The sequence below is a fragment of the Leptidea sinapis genome, chromosome 13 (genome assembly GCF_905404315.1).
Source record: "Leptidea sinapis chromosome 13, ilLepSina1.1, whole genome shotgun sequence".
In the NCBI taxonomy this organism is placed as follows: Eukaryota; Metazoa; Arthropoda; class Insecta; order Lepidoptera; family Pieridae; genus Leptidea; species Leptidea sinapis.
Window position 1 is genome coordinate 13,068,972 of NC_066277.1, and position 27,350 is coordinate 13,096,321.

The window sequence follows — 27,350 nt, forward strand, 5'->3', positions numbered from 1 at the left end:
AAAGATTACATAAAGTTTTATTTTCTTATAATATCTATAACAAATAATGTACATGCTGTTAGACTATAAAGGACATACACATATAGAATTACTTAAATTATTAATTAAAATAAGTACTTAATGATATTTACAAATTAATCTTATTTATTTTAATATATTTACAAAAGGAGTGTAAACTAGGGAGAGAAGACATTTATTGGAGGTTGGACGGGGTACTTCAGCGGGTATTTAATGGTACAGAGAAGATTGCATTAAGGGACAACTGAAGAACAAATGATCCATGTTTTCCTCATCTCTCTCGTATCGACTCAATATAAATTTGCCTACTGTTGCGTTTCGGTTCGAAGGGTATAAATGAATGATAATTAAATACAGACAAGACATTGTATCTGATGTTTCAGGGTACAGTATGGTGGTGGTGACGTTATGAATAACGTACGTGATGAGCTTGGCAGTTGATTTAATTATCTCTTGTCACCACCACCCACGCCCTAAGATATCCAACAAAAACTCATAGGATCGTTGACAGGTTTTAGGTGGGAAGCGTTGTTTTCAAACGTACTTTTAGACAGAGCCGGATTAAACAAGCTCGGGGCCTGTAGCAAATTCTTCTTCTTCCGTCTTAGTAGGAAAAGTTGTTGTTGTTTAAATGCAATATTGGTACCACATCTTACTAAGTTTCAATCAAAAATTACGCTTAGGCAGAGATGGGTGGGTTTAAGTGGGGACCCCTTGCGGGCGGGGCCCGCTGTTTCTACTCTTACCACGTGGTTAATCTGGCACAGGGCGTGCTATCGTTTGCATAGCAATGAATGTTGGACGTGTCAAATATATCATTGATATGCAGAAGAAACAGTGTAGGAGATAGCACACAGCCTTGGGGCACTCCAGCGTTCACGGGCTTCGAATTCGAGCAATAACCGTCGAAAACGACCTGTATGCTGCGCCCAGTGAGGAAGCTTTAAGGCCGTTCCAGAAGGCGTCTCAATGCGTACTACAGGATCAACTGTTTTTCATTGAAATCATAAGCCGGCTTTGGACGACCGAGCCTTAATCGGATTTTTAAGAAGGTACAAAACTTGAACAAAAAAAAAACTAATAGGACATCTGGATTCGAACCCGGGTCTTCTGCTTTTTGGATCCCCCAATGTCCCATCTGAGCTATTACAGCCTAGTATATATAGGCGGTAAATACCTTTGTATTCTAATGTTATTGTAGCTGTTTCTCATGAAAACACGGATAAAACTAACTAAACAACTAACTATTTCTTTTTAAATTTATACCTAGCTAACTAGCTTGATCGCCGCCGAAATCCCCTGTATACTAATTTTATGAAAATCGTTACACACAAGAATTGCTCGTTTAAAGATATTTACTCAGTTATTCCAGCCACCCAGGAGCCGATCCAAATCATACTCAACTAACACACTTCATTACGTTATACAAAAACGACGAACATAAGCTGCTAGTAATATAATTAAACTTATTGAAATGATATACATAACTTATATCGTGTGTTCATTAGCATATAATGGCGCACCTTCACTTGTCAACTATTGTGTATGGCTTAGCAGGACGTACTCTTGCCTTTGTTGTGTCTGGTTTCTCTTTTTTGGGAATGGTCTGTTACCAGTTTACAAATAAAGTGTTGCTATATATATATATATATATATATAATAATATTGATACACTTTTTACACAAATTATCTTGCCCCAAGTTAAGCATATATAGCCTGTGTTATGGGTTACAAGACAATGATATATTTAATACAATATACATACTTAAACATACATAAATTCATATAAACATACCTAAATACATTTAAACATCCATGACTCGGAAACAAACATCCATATTCATCATATAAATGCTTGCACCTACCGGGATTCGAACCCGGGACCTCTAGCTTAGTAGGTAGGATCGCTAACCACTCGGCTATACAGGTCGTCAATATATCAGTAGGTATAATAATTATAAATAATATCTTAAAATAGTACATTATGAAATTAGTGTGGCATATAGGCTATAGGCTAGCATGATAAAGGAACATAGATTGCCTGTCCAAAACTACCGCTCAACTATACTCACAGAATACCTTTATTTATTTATGGTGTATGTGGATGATGCAGCTACTGTACTCAATAACTTTTGTATTAATTTACATTTACTTTTTTGACTTACTCGTGTGAGGCATTGACTATGTGACGTTAATTGAAATTATTTGTAAATCGATGGAAATATGGGATGATATAAAAGAGTGGCAATGAGTTTCTTGCTACTTCTTCTCATTAGCTCAACCCAATGGGTACCACAACGGCGCCTATTTCTGCTGTGAAGCAGTAATGTGTAAACATTACTGTTTCGGTCTGAAGGGCGCCGTAGCTAGTGAAATTACTGAGCAAATGATACTTAACATCTAATGTCTCAAGGTGACGAGGGCAATTGTAGTGCCGCTCAGAATTTATGGGCTTTTCAAGAATCCTGAGCGGCACTGCATTGTAATGGGTAGGGCGTATCAATTACCATCAGCTGGACTTCCTGCTCGTCTCGTCCCTTATTTTCATAAAAAATTCGAGTCACTTCTAAACATGATTCTTACTCTAGTCTCAAAGAACTTTGCCATTGAAAGTATGACCTATTTAGGTGGTCACGTGTAAAGTTAAGGTGCGTCCTTAGATGGTCTACTGTTATGGCTGTTAGCTGGTTAATGAGGTTTCAGGCCACGATCTGGCAGTCTTCTAATGGTGCAATCGCTCACGGTCAATCCTCAAGCTTCACGAAGCCGCTGCTGTTAAATAAGAGTTGAAGTGATGATTTCTTAAAATAACTGACGCAATATGCTGCCAAGTAACCTCTAACGGCCGTTCCCAATATACTATCTACAGATAGAGATAAATTACTACCTTCTACTGTCAGTAATTAGCTGTCAATAATCTGAAGCTGTCCCAATATACCCGATAAGTCATTCTTATCGCTCTATATTGGGACGCGTGAATTGCAACTTCCATACAAACTTCTATCGCTGGTAAGCTATTCGTCGTCCCATTGACAGACAGCGTGCACGGATAAGGTGAATTGCCGTCGATAAGTTTATTGGGACAGAAAAATCAACGATAGCTACGATTTTTTATCTCAAGTAGGCCACAACCGGAGATAAACTGAATATTGTGAACGGCCGTTACTGGTATTTTTATACCAGTCTCCCGGTAACGCAAATACACTCTATTGACAGTAAGAGGCTAAGAGTGTTCTGAATCCAGCGGCGGTGGTGATCACTTAACACCAGGTGACCCGCACGCCCATTTGTCCTCCTTCAAAAAATTCTTTAGTAGGATATCACAGAGCTTAGTTAACAAACGCGCTTAGCTCAGGTGTTAGCCCTGTTAAATATGTAATACGATATTTTATGCAAAAAAAATGTGATTGAATGACGAAATATTGACGGAATAGAGATTGGAAACAATCTCTACTTTCATTTATAGGATGATAAGGAAATTTACCTCTCAGCTATTCGTATAAAGGTACAACAAACCGAATATTTTTTGTTACTTTGTTCAGAAACAAATGTTCATTTATTTGTTCTCTATGTTTTTAAATGTTGACTGGTTTGAGATTTCTTTGCCTTGCTTATCTGTCTCATGCATACAAATACAAATCTTCAATACTTCATTCAATGGGTTTATAAAACACATCAAAAGATTGCTGCTATTGTAAAATTCTCATTGATTTCAAAGCGCGGCTGCTGAGTTCCTTGTGTGTTCTTCTCACGAGCTCTACATTTTTTAAACATAGGTATAGGTATATATAATGCCGATTCTAAAGCGCTTAGTTTGAAGCATATTTGAATACCTTGAAGCTTAATGATAATCCATATTTTTATAAAAAAATAAGTCCGCAGAGTTTCTTGCGCCCGTTCTTCCCAGGTCTGAGGCAGTCTATTTTGATTGGATAATTTTGAATATAATTTGGAATAAAAAATATTTGAATTTGAATAAAGTTCATTTGACTTTGATGAAAACGTCCCGTAGTTCGGTTATTCAAATGTAGGGTTGCCATCTCTGAAATCTGGAAAATGGCAACCAGGTCAAGAAACGTGAAAACCCCGGATTTAGGAGCTCAAAACCCGGACACGGAATATGGGTCATGTCTAATTTTTTAAGTTATTCCGTAAAATAAAATAGTTTGAATTGTTGTAAATCTCTGCTATCTAATATCTCTTCTGTTTAAAAATTGATAAAAATCAATACAGTTAAAATCTATGAAATTGATTTTTTTTGAATAATTGACGAGACTGTTTCGATCTTCAATAAAATATATCTTTCTTTAGTCCACTGTTTTGTGCTGTTGGAAAGTCGGTGGTTCGCGGTGACTTCACAATTTTTAAACACGGACTATAATTGAAACCCCGCCCGGACACTCCCCGGACGCCTTCTTAACTAGTACAAATCCGGGGAAACGCCTAAAACAGGAAATTAATTACAACGATCAGTATTAAAACATAAATCTCTGTTCGGCAATTTAGTAGTAGGTCGTAGAACGATAGTCTAGACTCTAGTTCGACTTAATTAGAAGATAGTAATAATATATTCACAGCCGACGTACAGTTTTAATACAATTAACACAGATTGCGACACGACACCAAGCCATTATTACTATACAGTTATGAGTTTTATAACGTCACGCATCAGGGCACTACATTCATTATACCAGAGGTCTTGTGCCGTTGGTTTTCCTGCCATGCTCATTTGAATTAGCTAAACCATATGTTTAAATTAGAGTACCGTACTAGTTGACCCGACAGACGTTGTTCTGTACATGATAAATAAAATACTGTTCATGAATTTGTCAATACTAAATCATAACATTTAGAATTATTTCGTTAAATATGCTCCCTGTTATAATTTGCCTATTTCTGTCGTGAAGCAGTAATGTGTAAGCATTACTGTGTTTCGGTCTGAAGGGCGCCGTAGCTAGTGAAATTACTGGGCAAATGAGACTTATTATCTTATGTCTCAAGGTGACGAGCGCAATTGAATTGCAGCTGAGAATTTTTGTGTTTTGCAAGAATCCTGAGCGGCACTAGATTGTAATGGGAAGGGCGTATCAATTACCATTAACTCAACGTCCTGCTCGTCTTCTCCCTTATTTTCATTAACAAAAATGAAATTGTTTTATAGCAGAACTGTCAAACCGTGCGTCAATAAATCTCTCATAGAAAATAATGTCGATATAAAACGAATATTGGAAATAAAAATATTTTTGGATCCCAAATCGATTTACAAGCTATCCTATCTCTCAAGTCGGACTAAACTGCACTCCATGAAGTAATCCCCATTAAAACCTGTTCATTAGTTTAGGAGTTCACTGGAAACAAACATCAGGACACTGGATTTATATAATACTAGCTTTTACCCGCGACTTCCGTGCATGTACAACAGTTACTTTGGACAGCAATTTTTTTTTAATATGCTTTGCAAGTAATACACAACAAACTGTGGTTAATACATATTAATAAGCTATCAACTATAGAACTTTTATCCCCCTTTTTCATCCCCACACAGGTCTAAATTTTAAAAACGCTAGAACAAATATCTATTTATTTCTTATCAAGTGCCTAGATACAAATTTTCATGGTGTTATCTTCGATAATGACGAACTTTCATACAAATTTTGCACCCCCTATTTCAAGCCTTTTATTCGCGATAAAAGGTCGTTTTCCAAGCTCTTGTCTATTTCTGTACTAAATTTGATGAAAATTGGCTAAGTTGTTTAGGCGTAAAAGCGTAACAAACAAAGGTACATCCACATAAGTAGGGATATTAAGATAGAACACTAGACAGCCCGAAAATGCGTGACCGTGACATTCATAGTATTACCACAGTAGACATATGTAACAGTATGGAAACTAAGCCTTGTTGATATAATATTTACCTACACGTGCCTACACTTCATTGAAGCAATAGGGTTGTCAGGTTATTTTTCTAACCAATTTTAAAAAAGGAGGGGGTCCTCATAAATTATAATCATAACAATAAATCATTCTTAATATACTATACTACTTTATCGTTTAAAAAATAATAGCTCCGGTTTTGATGGAGCCGAGTTCAAACAACGCAATTCGCTGGCATTTTAAAAAGATCACGGAACCAAGTAACATTGTGACACTCGTCTAAACACGACACTCGCTGCTGTAAGACCCCGAAAACCGCTTAGGGGCCTTGTCGATGCGCATTTCTGTGTCATTTCAAACGTTTGTACGGAGTACTATATACTGTACATATGTCTACTGTGGTATTACTAACCATCAGAGCAAAGTTTTGCTTGCGTCACTCTTTAAAAAAATGCCAACGCTTATGTGATTAACGTTGTGTTGCAAAAGAGTTTGGCCGGTGGTGATTAAAATTATATAATTCTAGCTGACTCGACAGACGTTGCTCTGTAGATAATAAAAAAAATACTGTTTTATAGGAATTTGCCAAAAATATTTCTAAACATCAAGAATTATTTCGTAAAAAATGCTCCCTGTTGTTTTAATGAAATTGTTTAACTGTCAAACCGTGCGTCACTAAATTCTCTCATAGAAAATATGTCCATACAAAACAAATATTGAAAATAAAAATAATTATGGGTCCAAAATCGAAATAAAAACTATCCTATCTCTCAAGTTGCATCAAACTGCAATCCATCAAGTAATCCCCATTAAAATCCGTTCATTAGTTTAGGAGTCCATTGCGGACAAACAACGTGTCACGTAATTTTTATATATTAAGATATTAATAAAATTATAGCTCGTTTGTCCTCCGTTTCCAATAAAATGTCGACAAATTCTAGGTTGCAAGCTTAACATAGAAAACCATTGACGAACAATTTGCCTTATATGTTTAAGCACAAAGAATGTATACAAGTTACCAAAGAAAGATTGATTGAATGCAACTTAGATTGCTCATGGTCGATTGTCATATATAACTTGACATTGTAATGCTTAGTAATCACTAAAATATGTATTTACTTTTGTTATTTCCCTGTTGTTGCAAATGGGCGCTAGCGACGGAAATTAGGTTCCGTTTAACCAAACTTTAAGGTAAAATGACTGCTTTAAAAGTGCAATGTTATTGACAACAGGAATTCTGTCGAAGAGATTGCCTGTATCTAGATTATATGTGATCCTACCCTATGCTCGCAAGTTTTTTGTTTTGTTTGCAATACATGCTCGTGACTGGCGCACGCGATAAATAAATATTTAAAAAGCGACCGAGTGCGAGTCGGACTCGCCCGTTCCGTTCCGTAGCAGCAAGTAACATAATATAAAAGTTCTTTAATAAAAATAATATTTGAGTTGATTTAATGAAAGGTAATTTGCGGTTTACGATTAATGGCGTATTAAAAAAACTACTTATTAGAGCTCGTTGAAACTAATTTTCGGTGCAGGTTTGCATGGTAATATACATCATATATATATTTTTTAGTTTTATCATTCTCTTATTTTAGAAGTTACAGGGAGAAGGGGCACACATTTTATCACTTTGGAAGTATCTCTCGCGCAAACTATTCAGTTAAGAAAATAATGATATTAAAAACCTGAATATCATTTAAAATAATGAAGACTTATCCATAGATACCCAGACGTATCGGTTTGATGGAAAAAAATGTTTGAGTTTCTGTTGTATGGGGAACCCCCAAAATTTATCGTTTTTTTTTTCTATTTTTGTGTGAAAATCTTAATGCGGTTCACAGAATACATCTACTTACCAAGTTTCAACAGTTTAGTTCTTATAGTTTCGGAAAAAAATGGCTGTGACATACGGACGGACAGACACAGACATGACGAATCCATACAGTTTCCTTTTTTTGCCATTTGGATACGGAACCCTAAAAATAATATGTAGATAGACTCTTTTTGGATGGGTGAAACCTCGTGAGTTCGCGTCACCGAAATCCTTATAGCAGTATATCTGTATAGCTACACATCTGACGTATTGTCATTTCTACTTGCAGTAGTTGTAGTATTACTATCATAATGAGAACTTGTAAATCTTTAATTTTTATCATTACACATATTGACAAAATCGTAGCTAAGTCTTCTAGAACTCTTGGTTACATATTAAGAAATTGTAAGCATTTTAAAAACCCGCTCACTAAGATTATTATTTATAACACCTTTGTGAGGAGTACCTTAGAATACTGCAGTGTAGTGTGGTCACCAGTCTATAAGGTTCACCAATTACGCAGTGAGCGAATTCAAAAAAGATTTTTGAGACACCTGTCATATTCGGTTGGTCTACACAAACTCCATAAATCATATGTCGAAAAACTGAATTATTTTAAAGTGGAAAACCTGTCAGTTCGTCGTCAATTATCAGATATGGTATTCTTGTTCAAAGTACTGCGAAGTTTTGTCGATTGCCCTATATTGCTTGAATCTTTCACTTTTAGAGTTCCTCGCCGATTACCATATGAACCCCTGGGTCTTTTGCGTTTGCCGTTAGCTCGTACTAATCTGAAAATACACTCTCCTATATCTAGACTAAGCCAAACATATAACTCTCTCGATGTATCTGTAGACGTAATTTACACATCACCCATTGCATTTAAAGTTCGGAATTTTTTGAATAATGTTAAAAAGTATTTAAGTTAGTTATAATTCTTAAGCTATAATAATAGTAAGTATTTTTGAATGTAGTAGAATTTAGTAATTATAGTTCATGTAGTTTTCAACTTAATGTACTTGATATATTTTGTTACTTGATTCGCATGTTGTGGCACCTATAATGGCACCTAGTGCACTTACAATTTTATTTAGACATTTACTTATTTTAAGATTACTTTTAGTGTAACTGTAACTGGATGTCCTTAAATAAATAAATAAATCTAATAATATCTACAAAATCACTAAGTACAATGAATAATTATTTGTTATTTACTTATGTATGAAATGATAATTCTGGGTCTTACGCCTCCTTTTGTTGTTCTGGATGAACAAAATATAAGCTACACATAACATATTTTAACTTTCTCAATAATGTATGAATAAACTTAATGTATGAATATTTTAATTAAATCTACGCACTAAATCACAATGTTTTGACCGACTTGACCGACTCGGTATCATCCAAGCTGACACAATTTACACGTAGAGTGCGACGTTGCCAACTTACATTAGCTATCGTTATTACTCATGCCAAGATTTCGATAAATTGACAAAGATAACAATATACACATAGCATATCGCGCTATTTATAACCTAGGTCCTAAAGAATCATTGAGAGCAAAATTCAAAGAAATTAACATCTTGACTGTTGCTTTTCAATATATTCTCGATAATGTAATGTATGTTCATAAGTGAATTTGCCAGAAACTGTCATAACCATAATGTTAACACCAGGAACAGACATAAACTTATGATGCCTACTACTCGGCTAAGTCGAGTTAATAAGTCTTTTGTGGGGCGATGTATATGCTTTTACAACAAGATCCCAGAAAATGTTCAAAACAAAAGTATTACGTTATTCAAAAGAATTGTTAAAAAACGTTTGTGTGGTAAACGTTACTATAACATAAATGACTTTCTTAATGATACCACAGATTGGGAATGGAGTGACCGCCCTCAGGCTATTAAATAATAAGTTCAATTGTACAAAAAAGCCCGCTGAGTTTGTTGCGCCCATTCTTCTCAGGTCTGAGGCATTCATTTTGGAATGGGTAGTAATTTTTTGACTTTCAATAAGTGATATCACATCCTATTTTGCATAAAAATATTTGAATTTGAATAAGAGTCGCAGCAACTCAAAGCAAGCCTTTACCAGTGGGAGGCTCCTTTGCACAGGATCCCGGCTAGATTATGGCTACCACAACGGCGCCTATTTCTGCCGTAAAGCAGTAATATCTTAATATTACTGTGTTTCGGCCTGAAGGGCGCCGTAGCTAGTTAAATTACTGGGCAAATGAGACTTAACATCTTATGTCTCAATGTGACGAGCGTAATTGTAGTGCTGCTCAGAATTTTGGGCAGGTGGGCAGGGCGTATCACTTACCTTCAGCTGAACGTCCTGCTCGTCTCGTCCCTTGTTGCCATAAATTAAAAAAATCATAAATAAAAAAGGTATAACTGCGTCCAGTGTAATCTTTGGTCCGAGGTAAGGAATTATAAAATAAATTGGTTGCAGGTGACAGCCTCGAAGAGTTGAATGGCTACGGCACTATCCGGCCTCGCAACATCATATCGTCCATACTGAGCGGTACTCCGGCCAAGAACAAGGGTCTGGCCATCTCCAACCCACACGACTTTAGAATGGTGAGGATATCTGGTTTGTGTATAGTAGGGGTGCTCAAGATTGAACTGCTGGCGATCTACTTCAAAATTGTTAGACTACGATCGATCGACTCTGAGAGGCTTCAAGTATGTGTGATGAAGGATTGTCATATAGGTGGAGTGTCACGCTGACATAGATATTAGTGGTAGTTTTCCAATTACAGAGCATAATGAGACTCAGTGCCGTACAATACCGAATTGTGCTGATGCTTAAGGCGACACTAAATGCCAGCGACCTTGAGCGATATGAGTTCACGGCTGCCGGCACCGCCATCTATGTAACAAAGCCAATATTTTCAAAATTCTTGCATGGAAAACAGTTTATATGCTTACAATCCTCGTTATTCATTACTAATCTGAATAAATTAACCTACACAAAAAAGTACAAGCTATAAGAATAACTTTTCTGAGAGAAGTACCAAAAAAATGCGTCCCGCGATGCCAAAAAACTTGTTTAACTTTCTAGAAATGTGGTAGTTCAAAAAGGCTCAGCAGGGTTAACTATAACCAACAGTAAGCATTAACAACCTACAAATAAAACTTAAGGATATGTGTAACAGGATTAAGTAGTGTTCATAGCTCGAAATGCTATACTTTCACCACAAAACTTGTCTAAAAACACCATGTATGTGTGTTTCCTGCTTACTCTTCGCCTTAATTGGAACATGAATTAGTTTTAAAATGCACCAGCAGAGTGCGTGTGTACTAAGTTCAGTGTTGAAAAGAAATATTCATAGAGTTAGCAATCTAATAAGAAAATAAGATGTTGTCTTCTTCATTTTGATAAATATGTTCATTTCCACGAAAACATTTATGATGTCTGCTTCATTAAATAATTCGATCAAGCCATTGCAATGATGACAAAAGTATATTTCAGTTCAATAAATTTGTGTATACTTTAGAATACTAAAAATGTACTTACATTTTAAATGTGGTATATAAAATAAATAGTCAATGTTTGTACCTTCATTAGTTTTAGTTTTATTTATTTAGAGCATTGGTAACAAGACCATCAGCTCAAACCAAAATACAATAAACGAAGAATATTTAAATAATTTTTCGATAAATATGTACCTTTATCCATACTTACATTTTTTTAACACAGTCCGAATTAAAGTTTCATTATTTTTTCAACAATAAACAATATTACTACCGATAGTAAATAAAATTTGGATCAATGTCAACTTATAGAAAAAATACACGTTAATTTTTTGCCAAGTTCTGTTAAGGCGAAACTAAATGCCAGTGACCTTGAGCGATATGAGTTCACGGCTGCCGGCCCGTCATCTATGTAACAAAGCCATTATTTTCAAAATTATTTCGTGGAAAACGTAACATTTTAACAGGTTCTAACAGTTTTTATGCTTAAAATCCTCGTTATTCATTAGTAATTTGAATAAATGCACCTACACAAAAAGCAATAGAAGCTATTAGAATAACTTTTCTGGGAGTATTACTATAAAAAATGCGTCATGCCATGCCAAAAACTTGTTAAACTGCAAAGAAAAGTGGTAGTTCAAAAAGGCTGTGGAGTGTTAACTATAACCAACAGCAAGCATTAGCAACCTACAAATAAGACTTAAGGATATGTGTAACAGGATTAAGTAGTGTTCATAGCTCCAAATGCTACTTTTTCACAACAAAACTTGTCTAAAAACACCTTCTTTGCGTGTTTTCTGCTAACCCTTCGCCTTAAGTTGGTATCTATTCAACGCACCACGCAAAAGCAGTACTTTTGAGAGTGCTCGATTGTGCGAAGCGTTGCTGTAGTTGGAAAACTCAACGTTGAGCATTATGCCACTTAGTATATATACAGAATAGTTTATTTTTTCCCATTATTGGGAAAGGCAAAAGCAGAACCATGCAGCCATTGTCAAAACAATATTTTTATCAAGTCTTCTTTTAATGATAAGGCTGAAGCCAAGTCTTTCTTCATTCGTGTATTGAGTTTCAAGTCTCAAGTCTAGTATAAATCCTTTTTGGATTCACATCGAATAAAATATCTTTTAGAGAATTAAAAATTTCAAATTTGGAACATAACAAATATTGAATGCATATAAACCTGTTTTGTTTAAGATTTCCATAGTTAGGTATACAGAAAAGATTTGCGTGCCCTTTTCTTTGCAAATGGGTTTATATCTCTATAACTCACAAATAAAATTTGAAAAAAAAATTTTATGAACGACTGCGGGACTCGAACTCACGACCTCTGGCGTTCCGTGCCAGTGCTTTGCCAACTGAGCTAACCGTTCCACATCGTTCATAAAATTTTGTTTTCAAATTTTATTTGTGTATTAATCCTAGAAGTGAGGGTTATCACTTTAAGAACATAACATATTATCTCTATAACTATTTTATATTTATCAGGTATCGGCCATTATAGACGTGGATATCGTACCCGAGACCTGTCGACGAGTGAAGCTACTGAAACACGGCTCCGACCGACCACTGGGATTCTTTATCAGGTAAGAGTGTAGGATTCATATTACTCTACATTGAAATAATATATATACATACTAAAGAACCTATTTTGAACAAATTATTGGGCTGAACTAGACGACAGTTTGATAGAAGCATTCTGACATTTGGACGTAAATCCAGAAAAACGTTCCAAACCACAATCATGTCGAAATTGAGTGATTCATATTAACGGACTGACAAAAAATGGCCGCCCTACTGTCACTCTTTAAATGACATCATGGCTTAGTAGCCCAACCCACATGTAAGAAATACACTAATATTTATTAAACTTTAAACACGAATTATTCTTAAAATGTGATATTTGTGGCTTGGAACGTTTTTCAGTAACTACGTCCAATTGCGTTGTGAATTATCGCCGAGATGAGTTATCGTTACCAGTTATATCGACATAATTAAGTTAAGCGTAAAAATAGTACGTTGAACTTAGTGGTGAAATGACCTTGACTTTTACTTTTTGAGACTTATTAAAACAGTATCTCAGTACACACGAAAGCATATTTGAGAGAAAACCCAGCACTCAAATGCGTGTTGTTGCTACAAACGCTTAGCATTGACTGAGTGAGTTGACTACAGCTGGCTTCAACCTGTTACAGTTACACTAAAAATATTCTTAATATTATTAAAATCTAAACAAAACTGTAAGGGCACTGAATATAGGTGCCACATGCAAATGAAGTAACAAATACAATTTGAAAACCACATAAACTACTGGAGTTAAGAATTATAAAAATCTGAAATACGATTTAACATTATTAAGAAATTTCCGAACAGCAATCTTATATGTAATGTGTGTGATGGACTAAAAATGTCTATAGCTGATCCATCGAGAGCATTATATGTTTGGCGTAGTCTACATAGTAATTGCGTAATGCTCGTCACTTCGGAAAACTGACATTTATTTCAAAGACTATAGCCTAGTGGTTATTGACCCCATAAAGTTAATAATAAAACATCATTTTCGTTGTTCACGTATTTGTAAAATGGTTTCAGAGACGGCACGTCAGTGAGAGTAACCCCGAATGGCGTGGAGCGTTCCCCAGGAATATTCATATCCAGGCTTGTGCCGGGAGGGCTGGCAGAGTCCACGGGACTGCTTGGTGTCAACGATGAGGTGCTGGAGGTGAATGGAATCGATGTCTCCAACAAGACACTTGACCAGGTAATCACACTGGTTGGGCCATTTAGTGAGTTGTCGGTACATAAATCGGTTATAAATGCTAAAATTTTTGAGACAAGTTTACTTTTACTTCTCAGTTCCTCAAACAGCCCGGTAATTTATATGTTAAAATCATCCGGAGAGTTTTATTTGTCTAATACCGATCGACCTAATACTATACTATCTAATATATAAGATTCTCGTGTCACGGTGTGCGGCACCGAACTCCTCCGAAATGGCTTGACCGATTCTCCTGAAATTTTGAGTGCATATTGGGTAGGTCTGAGAATCGGACAACATCTATTTTTCATCCCCCTAAATGTTAAGGGTGGTCCACGCGATTTTATTTTTTTGACATTTTTTTAAATTTGTTTGATTATGAGTCAGCATTAAAAAATACATACAACTTAAAATTTTCACCCATCTACGATCAACAGTTACTTTTGTATCGCGATTTTAATATCGGCAATACAACGATTGCTGGGTCAGCTAGTACTATATAACTAGCAACTAGTTTCAGACCATTTGGAGGTACTTCACCAAGAGAGAGAACAGAAGTGGACCAAAATAAGCTAAAGTCAGTGTAGTATTACACCATCGTTTTTAAATTAAAATTGCACCGTCGATTGAGAGATTGATACAAAATTACGCGTCGTGTTTTCTTAAATAAGAATTCATGACAGAATAGATTGTCCTTACTAAGATTTTCCCTACCATAGTACCTAGTAAAATAGGCCTATATACGACACATCCCGGTTCTATTCTATGGCACAGAAACTTTAATGGTTTTCAATAGATTTTTGGGAAGTTAATCTAGTATTTAACACAATGTAAATAATTTTGACAATAATGTATAAATAATATGATTCGCGTGTTTTGAAAATGCTTTTCGTTGAGTCATCCTATCCGGGAGACTTGCTTCATTCCTTTAAATTTCCATAGTAACGCAATTTCGTACCTCATTATCTAATTTATTCTTTGTGCTCGCCAAAGATAAATTACAAGGAAGTGGTTTAACCCTGAAATGATGTGAGAATAGAAGGCATAAAAGGCATTTATTTTCTCAAAATTGATTCTATTAGAATTCTTTTTGATGTCATTTCTAATATACTAGATACTACTACCGCTTCGGAAACAAATGGCGCTCTGAGAGAGAAGAAGCGGCGCAAGAAACTGTCCCAGCATTCTTTTTTTGCGCTCTTTTCAATAAAAATATACAATATTGTACAGTCATTTCTATCGCTATAAAATAATCACAATCTAGTCCCAGGCTGTCCGATCATTTAGATATTCAGCTGTGGAGTAATAGGATTTACGACAGAGCCATTTTTTTATAAAACATTTAAATTTATTTATAGATAATGCCTGAACAGTGGCTGGTACTTTATTATAGAAGTGTATACAATTACCCTTAAAGCTTAATAGCTTTAGATACATAATTGTATCTTATGAAGCCTACTAGAATTAGTTACAAGCAATCCCTTATTTCGAGTGTTATAATAATGAAAATCACTATTAAGAGCAAAAAGGTGACGATTTTTGTGAACGTATATTAAATTTTCATAAATGTTCTGACAATGAACAGTCATAATATTTATTTGTTTAAATTTTTCTTTGAGAGACTGTCTATAACCAAGCTGATATATAGCACGAACAGCTCTCTTTTGCAGAGGAAACAGTATATAAATGCCAGCAGCATGACCCCATAGTACAATACCGTACGTCATGATGCTGTGAAAATAACTGAAGTACACTAATCTACAACGCAACATTCGTGTACTCTCTAATCATTCTAACGGCATAATAGCTCAGCAGTATTCCGGAAGACGTGTTGTGTTGGTAGGCCCCCCACAAGATGGACCGACGATCTGGTCAAGATCACTTACTAACTCACTCGACGAGTGAGCCTAGCCGAGTTATGACAGTTTTAGTAAATTCACTTTTGTGCCTATGTACATACTATATACATTATATATTGAGAATATACATTATAATTAATATATTGAGAAGCAACAGTCAAGATTCTTATTTCTTTGAATTTTGCTCTCAATGATTCTTTAGGACCATTAATTATTCATAAAGATTATCTATTAATGATCTAAATGAGATTTACATAAAATTTTAAACAGTATTCACAGTCAATTTCATATTTGATTTCAAATTCAAATATTTTCATTCAAAATAGGATGTGACATCACTTATTGAAAGTCAAAAACTACCACCCATTCCAAAACGAATTCCTCAGACCTGAGAAGAATGGGCGCAACAAACTCAGTGGGCTTATTCTTTAATAGAGGGTGGTTGCTCCATTCCCAATCTGTAGTATTTATATATTTATTATATACGGGCGAACCCTTTTTACAATATAAAAACTATGAAATTGGTACAATATTTACTTAACTAACTAATTAACACATCTTACTTTCTAATTATAAACAAACATGGTTTTAGTGTGTCTTGCCACAGATAGTAAACTAGTATTATATAAATCAATCCAGTTTATCTGGTTATTAGTAGCTTCGCTGAGCCTAAAAATAGGAGAGTGATGATATTCACCTGTTTTCAACAATTCAGTAGAAAAGAAAGTGTCATTCTTTCTCAAGATTAGTATCATTTTTGTTGTCAGAAAGTCATTTATGTTCTGTTGTATCTTTACCAATTTGATTCCAAATATCCCTAAAATACAGTCCATTTTGATTTACAGGTGACTGACATGATGGTAGCCAATTCCTCCAATTTAATCATAACGGTACGGCCAGCCAATCAACGTGCGCCCATGATAGACCGTGAGCCGGCTCGTACCTCACTTCCATCCAGCGAGCACGAGGACGACAGGTGATTCTTTGCAATACTATATCAGGCATCTTATAAAAATAGCTCAGTTTTTTCTATAATTTAAATAGATATGTTATCGAAATTTTTAAATCAATATTCTTTCGTTGTCAAATCTACATTAGTTGCAGATTATGGATGCGTTGGAACACCACAACATAGTCAAAAATACTTAGTATATAGGAAATAAATATATAGCTATCATTAATGGTAATTTCATTATAATAATAATCACTTAGAATGTTTCAGCGTCATAAGGGCTCTTAAAAAAATTAGCGTGCTTTGAACCTTTAATATGCTTTGTTTTATTTATGTTTCTCCTTTTTTATTAATCGGTCGGATCGGTGAAGTAGGTGATAACAAAGCGGGGTGCAACTCCCTACATTGGCACATGATAAAAATTTGCATTGAAAGTGCTGCCACCTATTCGTTTTGGTACGCTGCAAATTCATCACGACGGCGGTCATTTTACATACATGATAGATGGATAGATGGAGCTACTGATAGCAAAAAACACACTTAGCTACTTATTAAAACAAGACGTGTCTATCGTGTGGTAATTAATGTATTACACACCAATGAGATTCCACAATTCAAAATAAAGAACAAACTACAATGTTAATCGATATCGCGATACGCAATCAATACGATCTACTACAATAGAAAAAGTATAAACGTAATGATAGCGTAGCTAGATATAGCGACGGTAGTCGGTACTCGGTACGCTACGGGCGTAATAAAAATAGCACAGCGCCATCAAGAGATGGCGCTGTGCTATTATAAATAAAGTAATAGTATTATAAATAAAGTAATAAAGTAGTAGTAGGCCAAGAGGCCTACTACTACTTTAAAATACTATGTTACCTAAGAAGAGTTATTAGTTTTTGGCCATTCTTTCGATTGGTATCATGTTTGTTAGGGGTGTTTTTTTTACATTGAAGTCGGTTCGATTCCCAGACGAGGCAAGTCTTTGAATGCAGAATTACTAACTTTTAAAAGTAACAAAGTCTTCTTTCATTAAAATAGCCTATCTTCGACATTTAAGGTACTTTCCCTTCATGTCCCATAACTTTGGGACAACCTGTATAGTGCATTATCTATGCTCGCTGGCCTACTGTGCAAAGGCCGCCGCAAGTACTAACGATTTCGATAACTACACGGAGAGTGAGACAGGCCTGCTATTACCTACAAACGATAAGATATTTTCACGCCGAAAGATGGCTCTCGACTAGTTCGCTGACATACTATTGCAGCGGATTATATCCGCGTTGGTCATACTAAAAGTTTTGCGTAACATAAAAAAAACATCATGCTACAACTAAAATATTATGTTTATTGCTTTTCAAAATACACTACTTTACATTTTAAACATTTTTTCATGCTATCGAACCATTTTTTAAAAGCGGCACAGTCTTGCGGAGAGAGAGAACTTTTAAAATCATAAAAGATCATCGATCTAAAATCTTTTCGACTTAATTCCATTTTCGTTGCGTACCTAGAACTTTGATGCGTGATAAAAAACAATTGACAAATGATTTCCTGCCAATTGTTTTTTTTTTACTACTAAGAAGGTTGCAACGTTTCAAAAAATATAACATTCGAAATTCAAATAGTTCCGATTAGCTAGAAGTGCAAAACTTTTAGTGTCCCATGTTATGTAGTCCCATTTTAGCATCAGATCTTTTTAAAAAAATTATCCTGTTAGGATTTTTGGTTCGCAATAAAGTTAGTAGGGTATCTATCAACGTGTTCAAAATTCTTATCAAATAAATCTGTTATAGATTCGACCAAGATGAACAGGACGAGATTGTGGACCTGACGGCCGTCACGTTGCAAGAGCAGCCCGAGCAGACCTTCCAGCAGGTCGCGAGCAAAGACGATGGCCAGATACTGCATCTGTAACATATCTTGCGCAGGTTTGTGTTGACTATACTTCCTTATAACTTCGCTGGGTATTTATTATGTGTCTGACTGTACAGGTATCATTTACCAGTGTAAGACTCCTTTGCACAGGATGCCGGCTAGATTATGGGTACCACAACGGCTCCTATTTCTGCTGGGAAGCAGTAATGTCTAAGGATTATTGTGTTTCAGTCTGAAGGGCGCCGTAGCTGGTGAAATGAGACTTAACATTTTATGTCTCAAGCTGCAAGCACTAGCGCAATTGTAGTGCCGCTCAGATTTTTTGGGTTTTACAAGAATTCTGAGCGGCACTGCATTGTACTGTGCAGGGCGTATCAATTACCATCACCTAAACGTCCTGCTTGACTCGTCTCCCTTATTTTCATAAAAAAGCTATCCACATTTTTCTTTTGTTATTAAACAATATACTATAATATTTAGATGCAATTGTCAGCTGAAATATTTCAGTTTGTTTTTAATTTATATCTATTTATTTTAAACAAAAACAGTGAATAACTATGAAAATTATCACACTAAACAATAACAAAAAACATTGTGTTGAGAAAAAAACATGACTTTACCTCTAAACAACCACACTTTTGTAAACCATATGCACTGACCCCTCACTTGCTGACTGTCCGTTCCAGGGCCGGCGACACTTGATCCCCTCAAGTGATCCCCTCCAGGATATTTCATTAAATACTATTCATCTTGATCTGTGTGTATGCATAATAATTTTGCGCTGAAGATAGATTCAGTAAGACAGAAATCCTAAAAGAGCAAGGCTTTGATGGGTATTTCAAAAGCTTTAGGTTGAAATTTTTAGTGTTAAGGATTTTTTAAATTTTAAGTAAACTTTTTGCATGCTAATCTAAATTAACCGAATAGAAAACACTACAAGATCTATAATGTATACTGTATTCGACGCAATAAATAAATTTCATTTCATTAAGTTCAATTATTGTGGTAATACGAGGAAAAGAAATCTGTGCCAATCAGAACATTCCATCGCGCCATCGTCCCTTGCTCTGATTGGCTGAAAATGTCGTGTTGGCAATGAGAGGTTTCGCTTCATTCCACAGATTATTTTTATTTACGCAAGTGTATATAATTCATACGTCTAGATTGAGACAAGCGATGAAAACAGGCCAGGTTTATTACTTTAGTGTACATGACAAGCTACGTCTTATCCTTGCGTTTTGTATTTTACTTTGTGTTAGTGTCCGTGTATTGCTAAAATAGAGGTTAAGAGTCAACTTCAAATTTTTTCGACGTTTTCACAAATTTAACTGTCTACATAGACATATAAATGATCTAACATTTTATTATTGTTCCAGGTACAGGCGCGCTGTCAAACAACATTATATGTACAGTCAAGAGCTCAAGTGATTCCAACAAATCATTCACATTCCATTTATTGTTTACATTATTTTGTGGTTGACTGTACCCATATAGTATTACGAGTAACGTGAACATTCCATGTGACAATAAGCATTCCGTATCCGTAGAATATTGAGAGTTAACTGTTAGGGTTTTGAGTCTATAATCGCGTGAAATGTGGTCTAATAAAGCACTTACACTAAGGCTAGTTTCATGCAAAATTAACTAAGTTATTAATAATTATTGTTATTGAGACAAATATTTCATAACAAAATGGCTAACAGTATAGTGATAATATTTGGTGATTAAATTATATTATTCAAAGCTACAATTAAAATATTATATTTAAGAAGACACAAATTTTTCTATTATTGTAGGAGGTGGATGAACATATTTTTACATTCACCAATCAATTATTATTGTTTGAAATAATCTAAATTCCAATTATACAATTAATTTTTTATGATATATTTTGCACGCAAATCCCATTTTCTTCAAACATAAATAAACATAACCGATTCATGGCTTTTTACTAAAAAATACCGACGAATTGAGAACCTCCTGCTTTTTTGAAGTCGGTTAATAAGATATATCTTTGATTTCACTGACGAAAGTTACAAAACTTATTTAATTTTCAGCTATGTTTATAAAAATTACATTTATAAATCACTTTTAAAAATAAAATATTTTGGTTGATTGCTTACGGTAACTAAGCAATAACAAAAAGGCTTAAAGACCTCTCACATGCTTATTAGAATCTACAAATGTCAATTTAATGTAATCGTTTTTATTGTATAAGGTGCTTTTTTATTCTGTCCGTTAATTATCCGCACCTCTATTTTAACAGGTGTGGTGATAATTGGGTGAGATATTCGTTAGTTCATAAATAAACCACTAGAGGGCTTGGAAAAACTATTTTTAATGAAAAAAAGCCTTTTATACAGTTAAAGATCAAACGCTTTTAACATTGTGATTATATTTATATAATAATCATTACGTAAGTACACAACTAGATGTCCAATCGCCTATTAAAAGGTCGTCAAAAAATGTCCTAACGGCGTTGATATTAACTTGTACAGGTAACATTAAAACATTCATTAAAATTAACACCCTATTTCTTTGCAGTAATGTTCAAAGTCTATGAACGAAACCTCACATTAACCTATATAGATAACATTAAAACATTCATTCAAATTAATACCTTATTTCTTAGTTAATGTGAGTTTTCGTTGATAGGCTTAGAACATTACATTATCCGTTTAAACAACATTAGTTCAAAATCTATACACGAAAACTCACATTAACTTATACAGATAACATTTAAACATTCATTAAAATTAATACTTTATTTCGTGACAGTAATGTTCAAAGTCTATTAACGAAAAGTCTGCCTAATAGACGCGTAGGCAGAGTTTTGATCGGACAATTTTTGAGCGTGACTGTGAGTCTATTTGTTTATTGTATGCGAATGATTATAATAATTTATAGCTACATTGATATGTATTTGATAATAACAACACAATATGAAATATTAGGTTTATTACAAACGTTTGGCTTAAAACTATCTAATATTTAAAATTTCTGTGTTCATAATTTTTAACGGCTTGATAGATTTTGATGTTTTTTTTGTACTTTCATGGATGGTTATAAGCCGTAGTGTGTTTAAGTGCGTTAATGTTAATTCCGAACTTGATATTGTTCCTATAATTCTGATATTCAAATTCACAAGAAATGAAGCTAAAATGGATTATTATAGATGTCTACATGTCTTACAAGATATTATAAATATTATAACATTACAATTTGTCATTTTAAAGTGATATTCCTCACTTATGGGATTAATTATTCAAATTAAATTTGTAACCAAAATTTAGATATGAACGATGCGGGAGTCGAAATAATTAGATCCTGTAGATGGAGCCACAACCTGAGAGTTGAACAAGACATACCAAAATTTACAATCCATGCGTCACTCGAACGGTTGACTCAGTTGGCTTACCAACTCAAGAGGCGCGGTTTCGAGACCCGCATCTTTCATATATTTTGGTTACAAATTTAATTTGTATATTATAACATTGTTTGTCCATTTAATGCTATCTACACGAAAATCGTAAAACAAAATAAATAGTTTTTGACGACAACGGAACAAATCCGTAGAAAGCATAAATAACTTAACAAGGCGAAATTGCATAGTATTGTTTGGAAGGCCATTTATTTGCCTGAGGGCTAAGTGAAATTGGTTATGAACATTAATGTTCGTATTAAAGTATCTAACCCTTACATTATGCAATTAGTTCTTGTTTAGTTGTAAACGGTTTGTATCTATATTTAGATTTATTTATATTGTAAATGCAAATGTGTGTGTGATTAAAACGTTTTCACGTCCTCACTACTCGACCGATCGAAGCTTTTCTTGTCAGGGGTACAGGAATAATACATCCTGTATTATATTTACCACGAAAATTTAAGATTTTCCGAGGGAGCGCGCAATTCAACAAGCATGAAGTTGCGAGCGGTAACTAGTGTTTTATAAGTTGGCGCCGCTGCTGTTTGATAAAATTATTTTTGCGGTAGAAACCCGAGGATTGGCACAGGGAGGGTCCCCGTCATATAACCGTCTGCGTGATGTTAGTAGGCAGTCGTCAGATGCAAATGGTACTTCTAAGGTTATTCTTTTGAAGTATCTGCCTCAACTTAATGTCGCCTTCCCAATATTCGGGAAATATAAAAAAAAATCAACTGAATTACATCATTTGTGATATGTATTTGTGTACTTAATCGTGAAGTATTAAAAACTGTTAAATAAAGAAGAATTAAGAATTATTACAATAAATTAGTATAAGATCCACTTCCTACGGAAGGTGCTAACGTTCGAGAGATTTTGAGTTTAAAATTGTTTAAAAATTATAAGATGTTTGTCGAGATCAAAAAATATATATTGACTACAAATTATTTGAGCGTCTCGGTTATCCGGACTTGTCACGGGGTTACATTAAATTACTGATCATGTTTTAAGTTAAAACTTTAGTTCTACGACTTTTTATTAATCATGCGTTTTATTATTATAGTACATCAATGCTATATTCCCACAAAATAACCGAAAAATGTGTTCAGTGCACCACAGTGACACATTGAAATGATGAAATGAGAAGATTGGCGTGATTAAACCAATAAAATAAAATAGCTACTGTTCAGTCGATACCATACTTTTTGTAAACAAACGTCATTGTCAAAATGAGTCCCAATCAGGACGCTTTTGATTAACGCAATATGCGCGCTTGTAAAATTTGTGCTTCTTTTTAACACATATATGTATAGCGGGTTACAGTGTTTCCTTTTCGGATCCCCATAGCAGACTAGTAATGGGAAAATTAATAAAAAGTCATAGAATAAGAGTTAGTATGATAATGCGAGGCAATTAGCCAAAATTCTATTTATGTTTGAATATACATCATGAGTGCCTTGAATCTCCATTTTGTAGTGTGGTGGTTCCACGTATTGTCATTAGATACTTTTATATATAATATGAAATAATTTATACTATTATTGATACATAGGAATATGTCATAATTTCAACGCGTTGGTAAATGTGATGAGTGTGAAGTGCCTTATTTTTGTTTCAGAATATTATGTAAAAAACAAAATTTTTATGTTACTATATTTAATGTGAGCCGTGCCAATAAAGAAGCGTTATAATTTTCGGTTGCAGCCTTCTATCTTTGTCACACAAAATCGGATACTTTACTCGCACAAAGTACTGAACGCAAAACAACTACTTAATTATTTAATGTTTTTGGTTTATTAAATATTCACTCAACAAGATTTATTTTCTCGCATTCTGTCAAAAAAGCAACACTGCTCCAAAAACTCTATTTTGTTCTCTATCTCTTTTCATATTGGTGCGGCTTATAAAAGTACTTAGTAATATCATTAAATAGATACTTTGTCCATTATTAAATGGCAGGCTTATTGTTATAGTGCAGCAGCAGCATTTGCAAATTAGGCAAAATATATCTACAGTTTAATGTTGAACAAAATCGCATCGCTGATATTTAAATTTAAATAATTTTGTCACTGATATAGATTAGTAAAACATTGAGGCCTAAAGTAGTGCCTTGAGGAACTCCGTATGGCAATAATTTGTATGAACTTCGTCTATGTTATGGTTTTGTATATTCTCTTTTATAGATTCGTTGTAAGTAATGTTATACTGTGTATTATGTAGTGAAATAACTAATAGTTTTATATCAAATAAAAATCAAGCCAGTTTTTGTATTGAAAACCGTTATCAACTTTTTAATAACTGTTTTGTCATACTTTTTACTATGTTTGGATCAAAGTATTTTAGGTTGTAGAGCTTATTTTACTTATGAATTTGGCTGAAGCGAATAGAATTTATCATTTAAATGATTTTGTTAATTGTAATTAACACAATGCCTTAAGTAAAAATAATTTAAGGTACGACGCATTATAGATATAAACTTGCAAATCTAATTTAACAGCGCTGTAAAACTTTAATAGGATTTTGATCGCTAAATAGAACACAAAATTGAATTTGAATCATTTTCTAATATTTCGGACACAATGCGCTTTAATGAGAAGAAGTGGCAAGAAAATCAAAACGAAAATAACTCTTATAACATTTTACATATAAATGATATGACTAATTACTGTCGAGATTTGTCGCGACAACGTGGCCGCAGAAGTTTTAATATATTTTCAATACAAAACTCTGTTGTTACTTAAATCATGTTACTATCAAAGACTGGATATACTAGCGTAAAGATGACCCAACAGCACTAGAATGCGTGACCTAGCTAGGGGCTTACTATTCGAAATACTAAGGAGCTACTGCCAAGCGGGGGTGACTGTTTCCGACTTGCCATTCAAAATCGGTTAACTGTAGATTCGCTTTCCTTTTCTATCTTGCTGTATCTCCATTAGATATGTTCTTCTCTCTCTCGCACGCTTTGTTTGTCTTTACGCTAGTATATTGCCAATCTTTGATAAAACATGTACCATGAACTGGTCTATGCGTTATGCTTATGAACGGGCCTGGCGTGCATTTTGAAAATACAATAATAGTCATACAATTAAAATTATCGAAGTGACTACACGTACGGGTACTGTACGAATAAATTATATTAATTCATACATGTATTCATTTTTTTTTTAATTACGACATGTAGCAGGTGTATTGAAAATTTTTCTTGTCGTAGTTTATGAGGCTGTCGCTGATTGGTCTGTTTCTTGTATTTATTGTATAGTCATTATTTTTTTATTTATGAATTAGTGTAACCAACTAATTGTTATTTAATCGAATCTGCATTTGTTCACTAGTATGTCCCAAAAAAAATTTTAGACTGTTGACCACAACCCACGAGCGGAACGTAGCGTGCCGCGGCAGCGGTCGACGAGTGCCAGAACTGAATCGGCCCTTGTTCACTAGTAGGTCCCCATAAGCAAATTTAAATAAATTGTCTGTCCAGAAACCGTATTATAAATTGTTCGTACAGTACCGGTATTAATAGACACGGCCTCGAATTATTTCAGTCGTTGATAAAATGCATCTACTCGATGATTTTATGATTTTATTAATTACTCCAATACGTTGAAACATTTGATTAATAGTTTAAATTAACATTTACAAATTATTTCAATAAAGAAGTTGAGATGTTGATTTAAAAGAGCAGCAATGATTTAATTAAAAAGACACTTACGTTGACTTTCAGAAATGTAATTTTTGACGTAGGTACGTGAATGAATGAGTTTTGATTGATTGATTAAGTCTGACGTTCGGAAATTTTCATACAATAAAATCACAAATATGATAAGATTGTCTTAAGTGAATAAATATTAATTGAATATTGTGATTCGATAGGCTTTTGTAAATCAACCCAAAGTTATACTTTGTCCGTTTATTATTAATTAAATCTGTTTTTTTTTTTTCGCTTCAGCCAATATTTTTTAATAAAGGTGTAGACATATGTATATGTTTGTACGGTGTTTTACATATTATATAGATATGCAGAAATCATGAATACATTTCCCATTTATATTTATTGTGATACAATATTAATTTATTTTATTGTTATTTGAGTATTTTGTTCTCCTTTATAAGTTTTTCTGATATACTTAATCTGATAATGACAATCTGACACGAACTCTGCTACAATATGAATTTAAAATTCAGAATTACGGCCGAGATTTTTTTCCCCTAGAGGTTTTCGCGTCAAAAAGTGAGCGCGCTGAGCATATTTACTTTCCGGCATTGAATGAGACTGACCTGTCACGCTCTGCCATGTAACGCTCTTTTGGGTACTTGGCACTTTAAACTGGTGTCAGATGGTGAAATATTCTTGCTGGTATAAACTGAAAAAACCTCCACGCAATTCCTGGCTCGAACCAATCAGAGAGGATTGGATCGTCATTGATTCTAATCGCTTTTCGCCACCACCTTATGTAATTTAAAAACACATTAAAATTTAATAATAACAACATACTCAAATGACAATTTCTCAATTGCAAAGCCTGATTATATTAGAATAAGAATAATCAACTTTAACGGGCCTATTATACTGCAGTCCGTAAAGAAAATACTATACAATTCCAACGCTATCGGCTATCTGTGCTTACAGGTTATTGGTTAGCGTAAATTTTAGCCTTCCATAAAGCCAGTGAGAGCGAGCGAGCAAGCGATATCGACAATACTCTTCTTACTGCACCTGCAAGCATTGCCGTGGTTATTATATATATTATACATTAAGTAATAATAATTTTACAACAAAGTCAATTAAGAAACAAGTATCAATGTATTATTTAATGTACTTAAAATGCAAATAATGAATTTCAGTTGGCTCAAAGTTTTGGTCCAAAATTTTGTTAGTTGAATCAAATATTTAGATGTTATATTTACAGTTAGTTGGCAACACTCCACCTGTGTTGTTTGTAATTAAATATTATTCATATTGTAAGTGTGTTTTACTTTTAAATGACATCTTAATGGGTGAATCAGGTGAGTGCTCCGTCTGATGAGGAATAATAGATAACTGACAATCATGGGTATATTCAATATGTTAAAATTTTTAATCGTATTTAAACGAGGAACTTTGCCAAAAATTAATGTAATATAAATTATCATCGAGATTTAATTACGAATATCATTTGAAAATGTTCCAGTTTCAAACTATTAATTGTTTACTTAAGTAGAATTTAGAAAAAACTAAATCCTAACTTTGATTAGATTTTTCCCTTATTTTTATTTGAATTTATCACGGAATATTTTGCG

General features: G+C 34.2%; 1 protein-coding gene across 1 annotated transcript in view; it reads left to right on the forward strand.

Annotated features, from left to right (window-relative positions):
* Positions 1-27,036, forward strand: part of LOC126967661 (partitioning defective 6 homolog beta) — a 33,449-nt gene extending 6,413 nt beyond the window's left edge. Inside the window, exons 3-8 of the mRNA XM_050812244.1 lie at positions 10,166-10,293; positions 12,679-12,776; positions 13,783-13,951; positions 16,653-16,783; positions 18,562-18,696; positions 20,020-27,036. Coding sequence (XP_050668201.1) covers positions 10,166-10,293; positions 12,679-12,776; positions 13,783-13,951; positions 16,653-16,783; positions 18,562-18,682 — 647 coding nt within the window. The 3' untranslated portion in view covers positions 18,683-18,696; positions 20,020-27,036. The remainder of the gene's footprint in view (positions 1-10,165; positions 10,294-12,678; positions 12,777-13,782; positions 13,952-16,652; positions 16,784-18,561; positions 18,697-20,019) is intronic.
* The last annotated feature ends 314 nt before the right edge of the window (positions 27,037-27,350 follow it).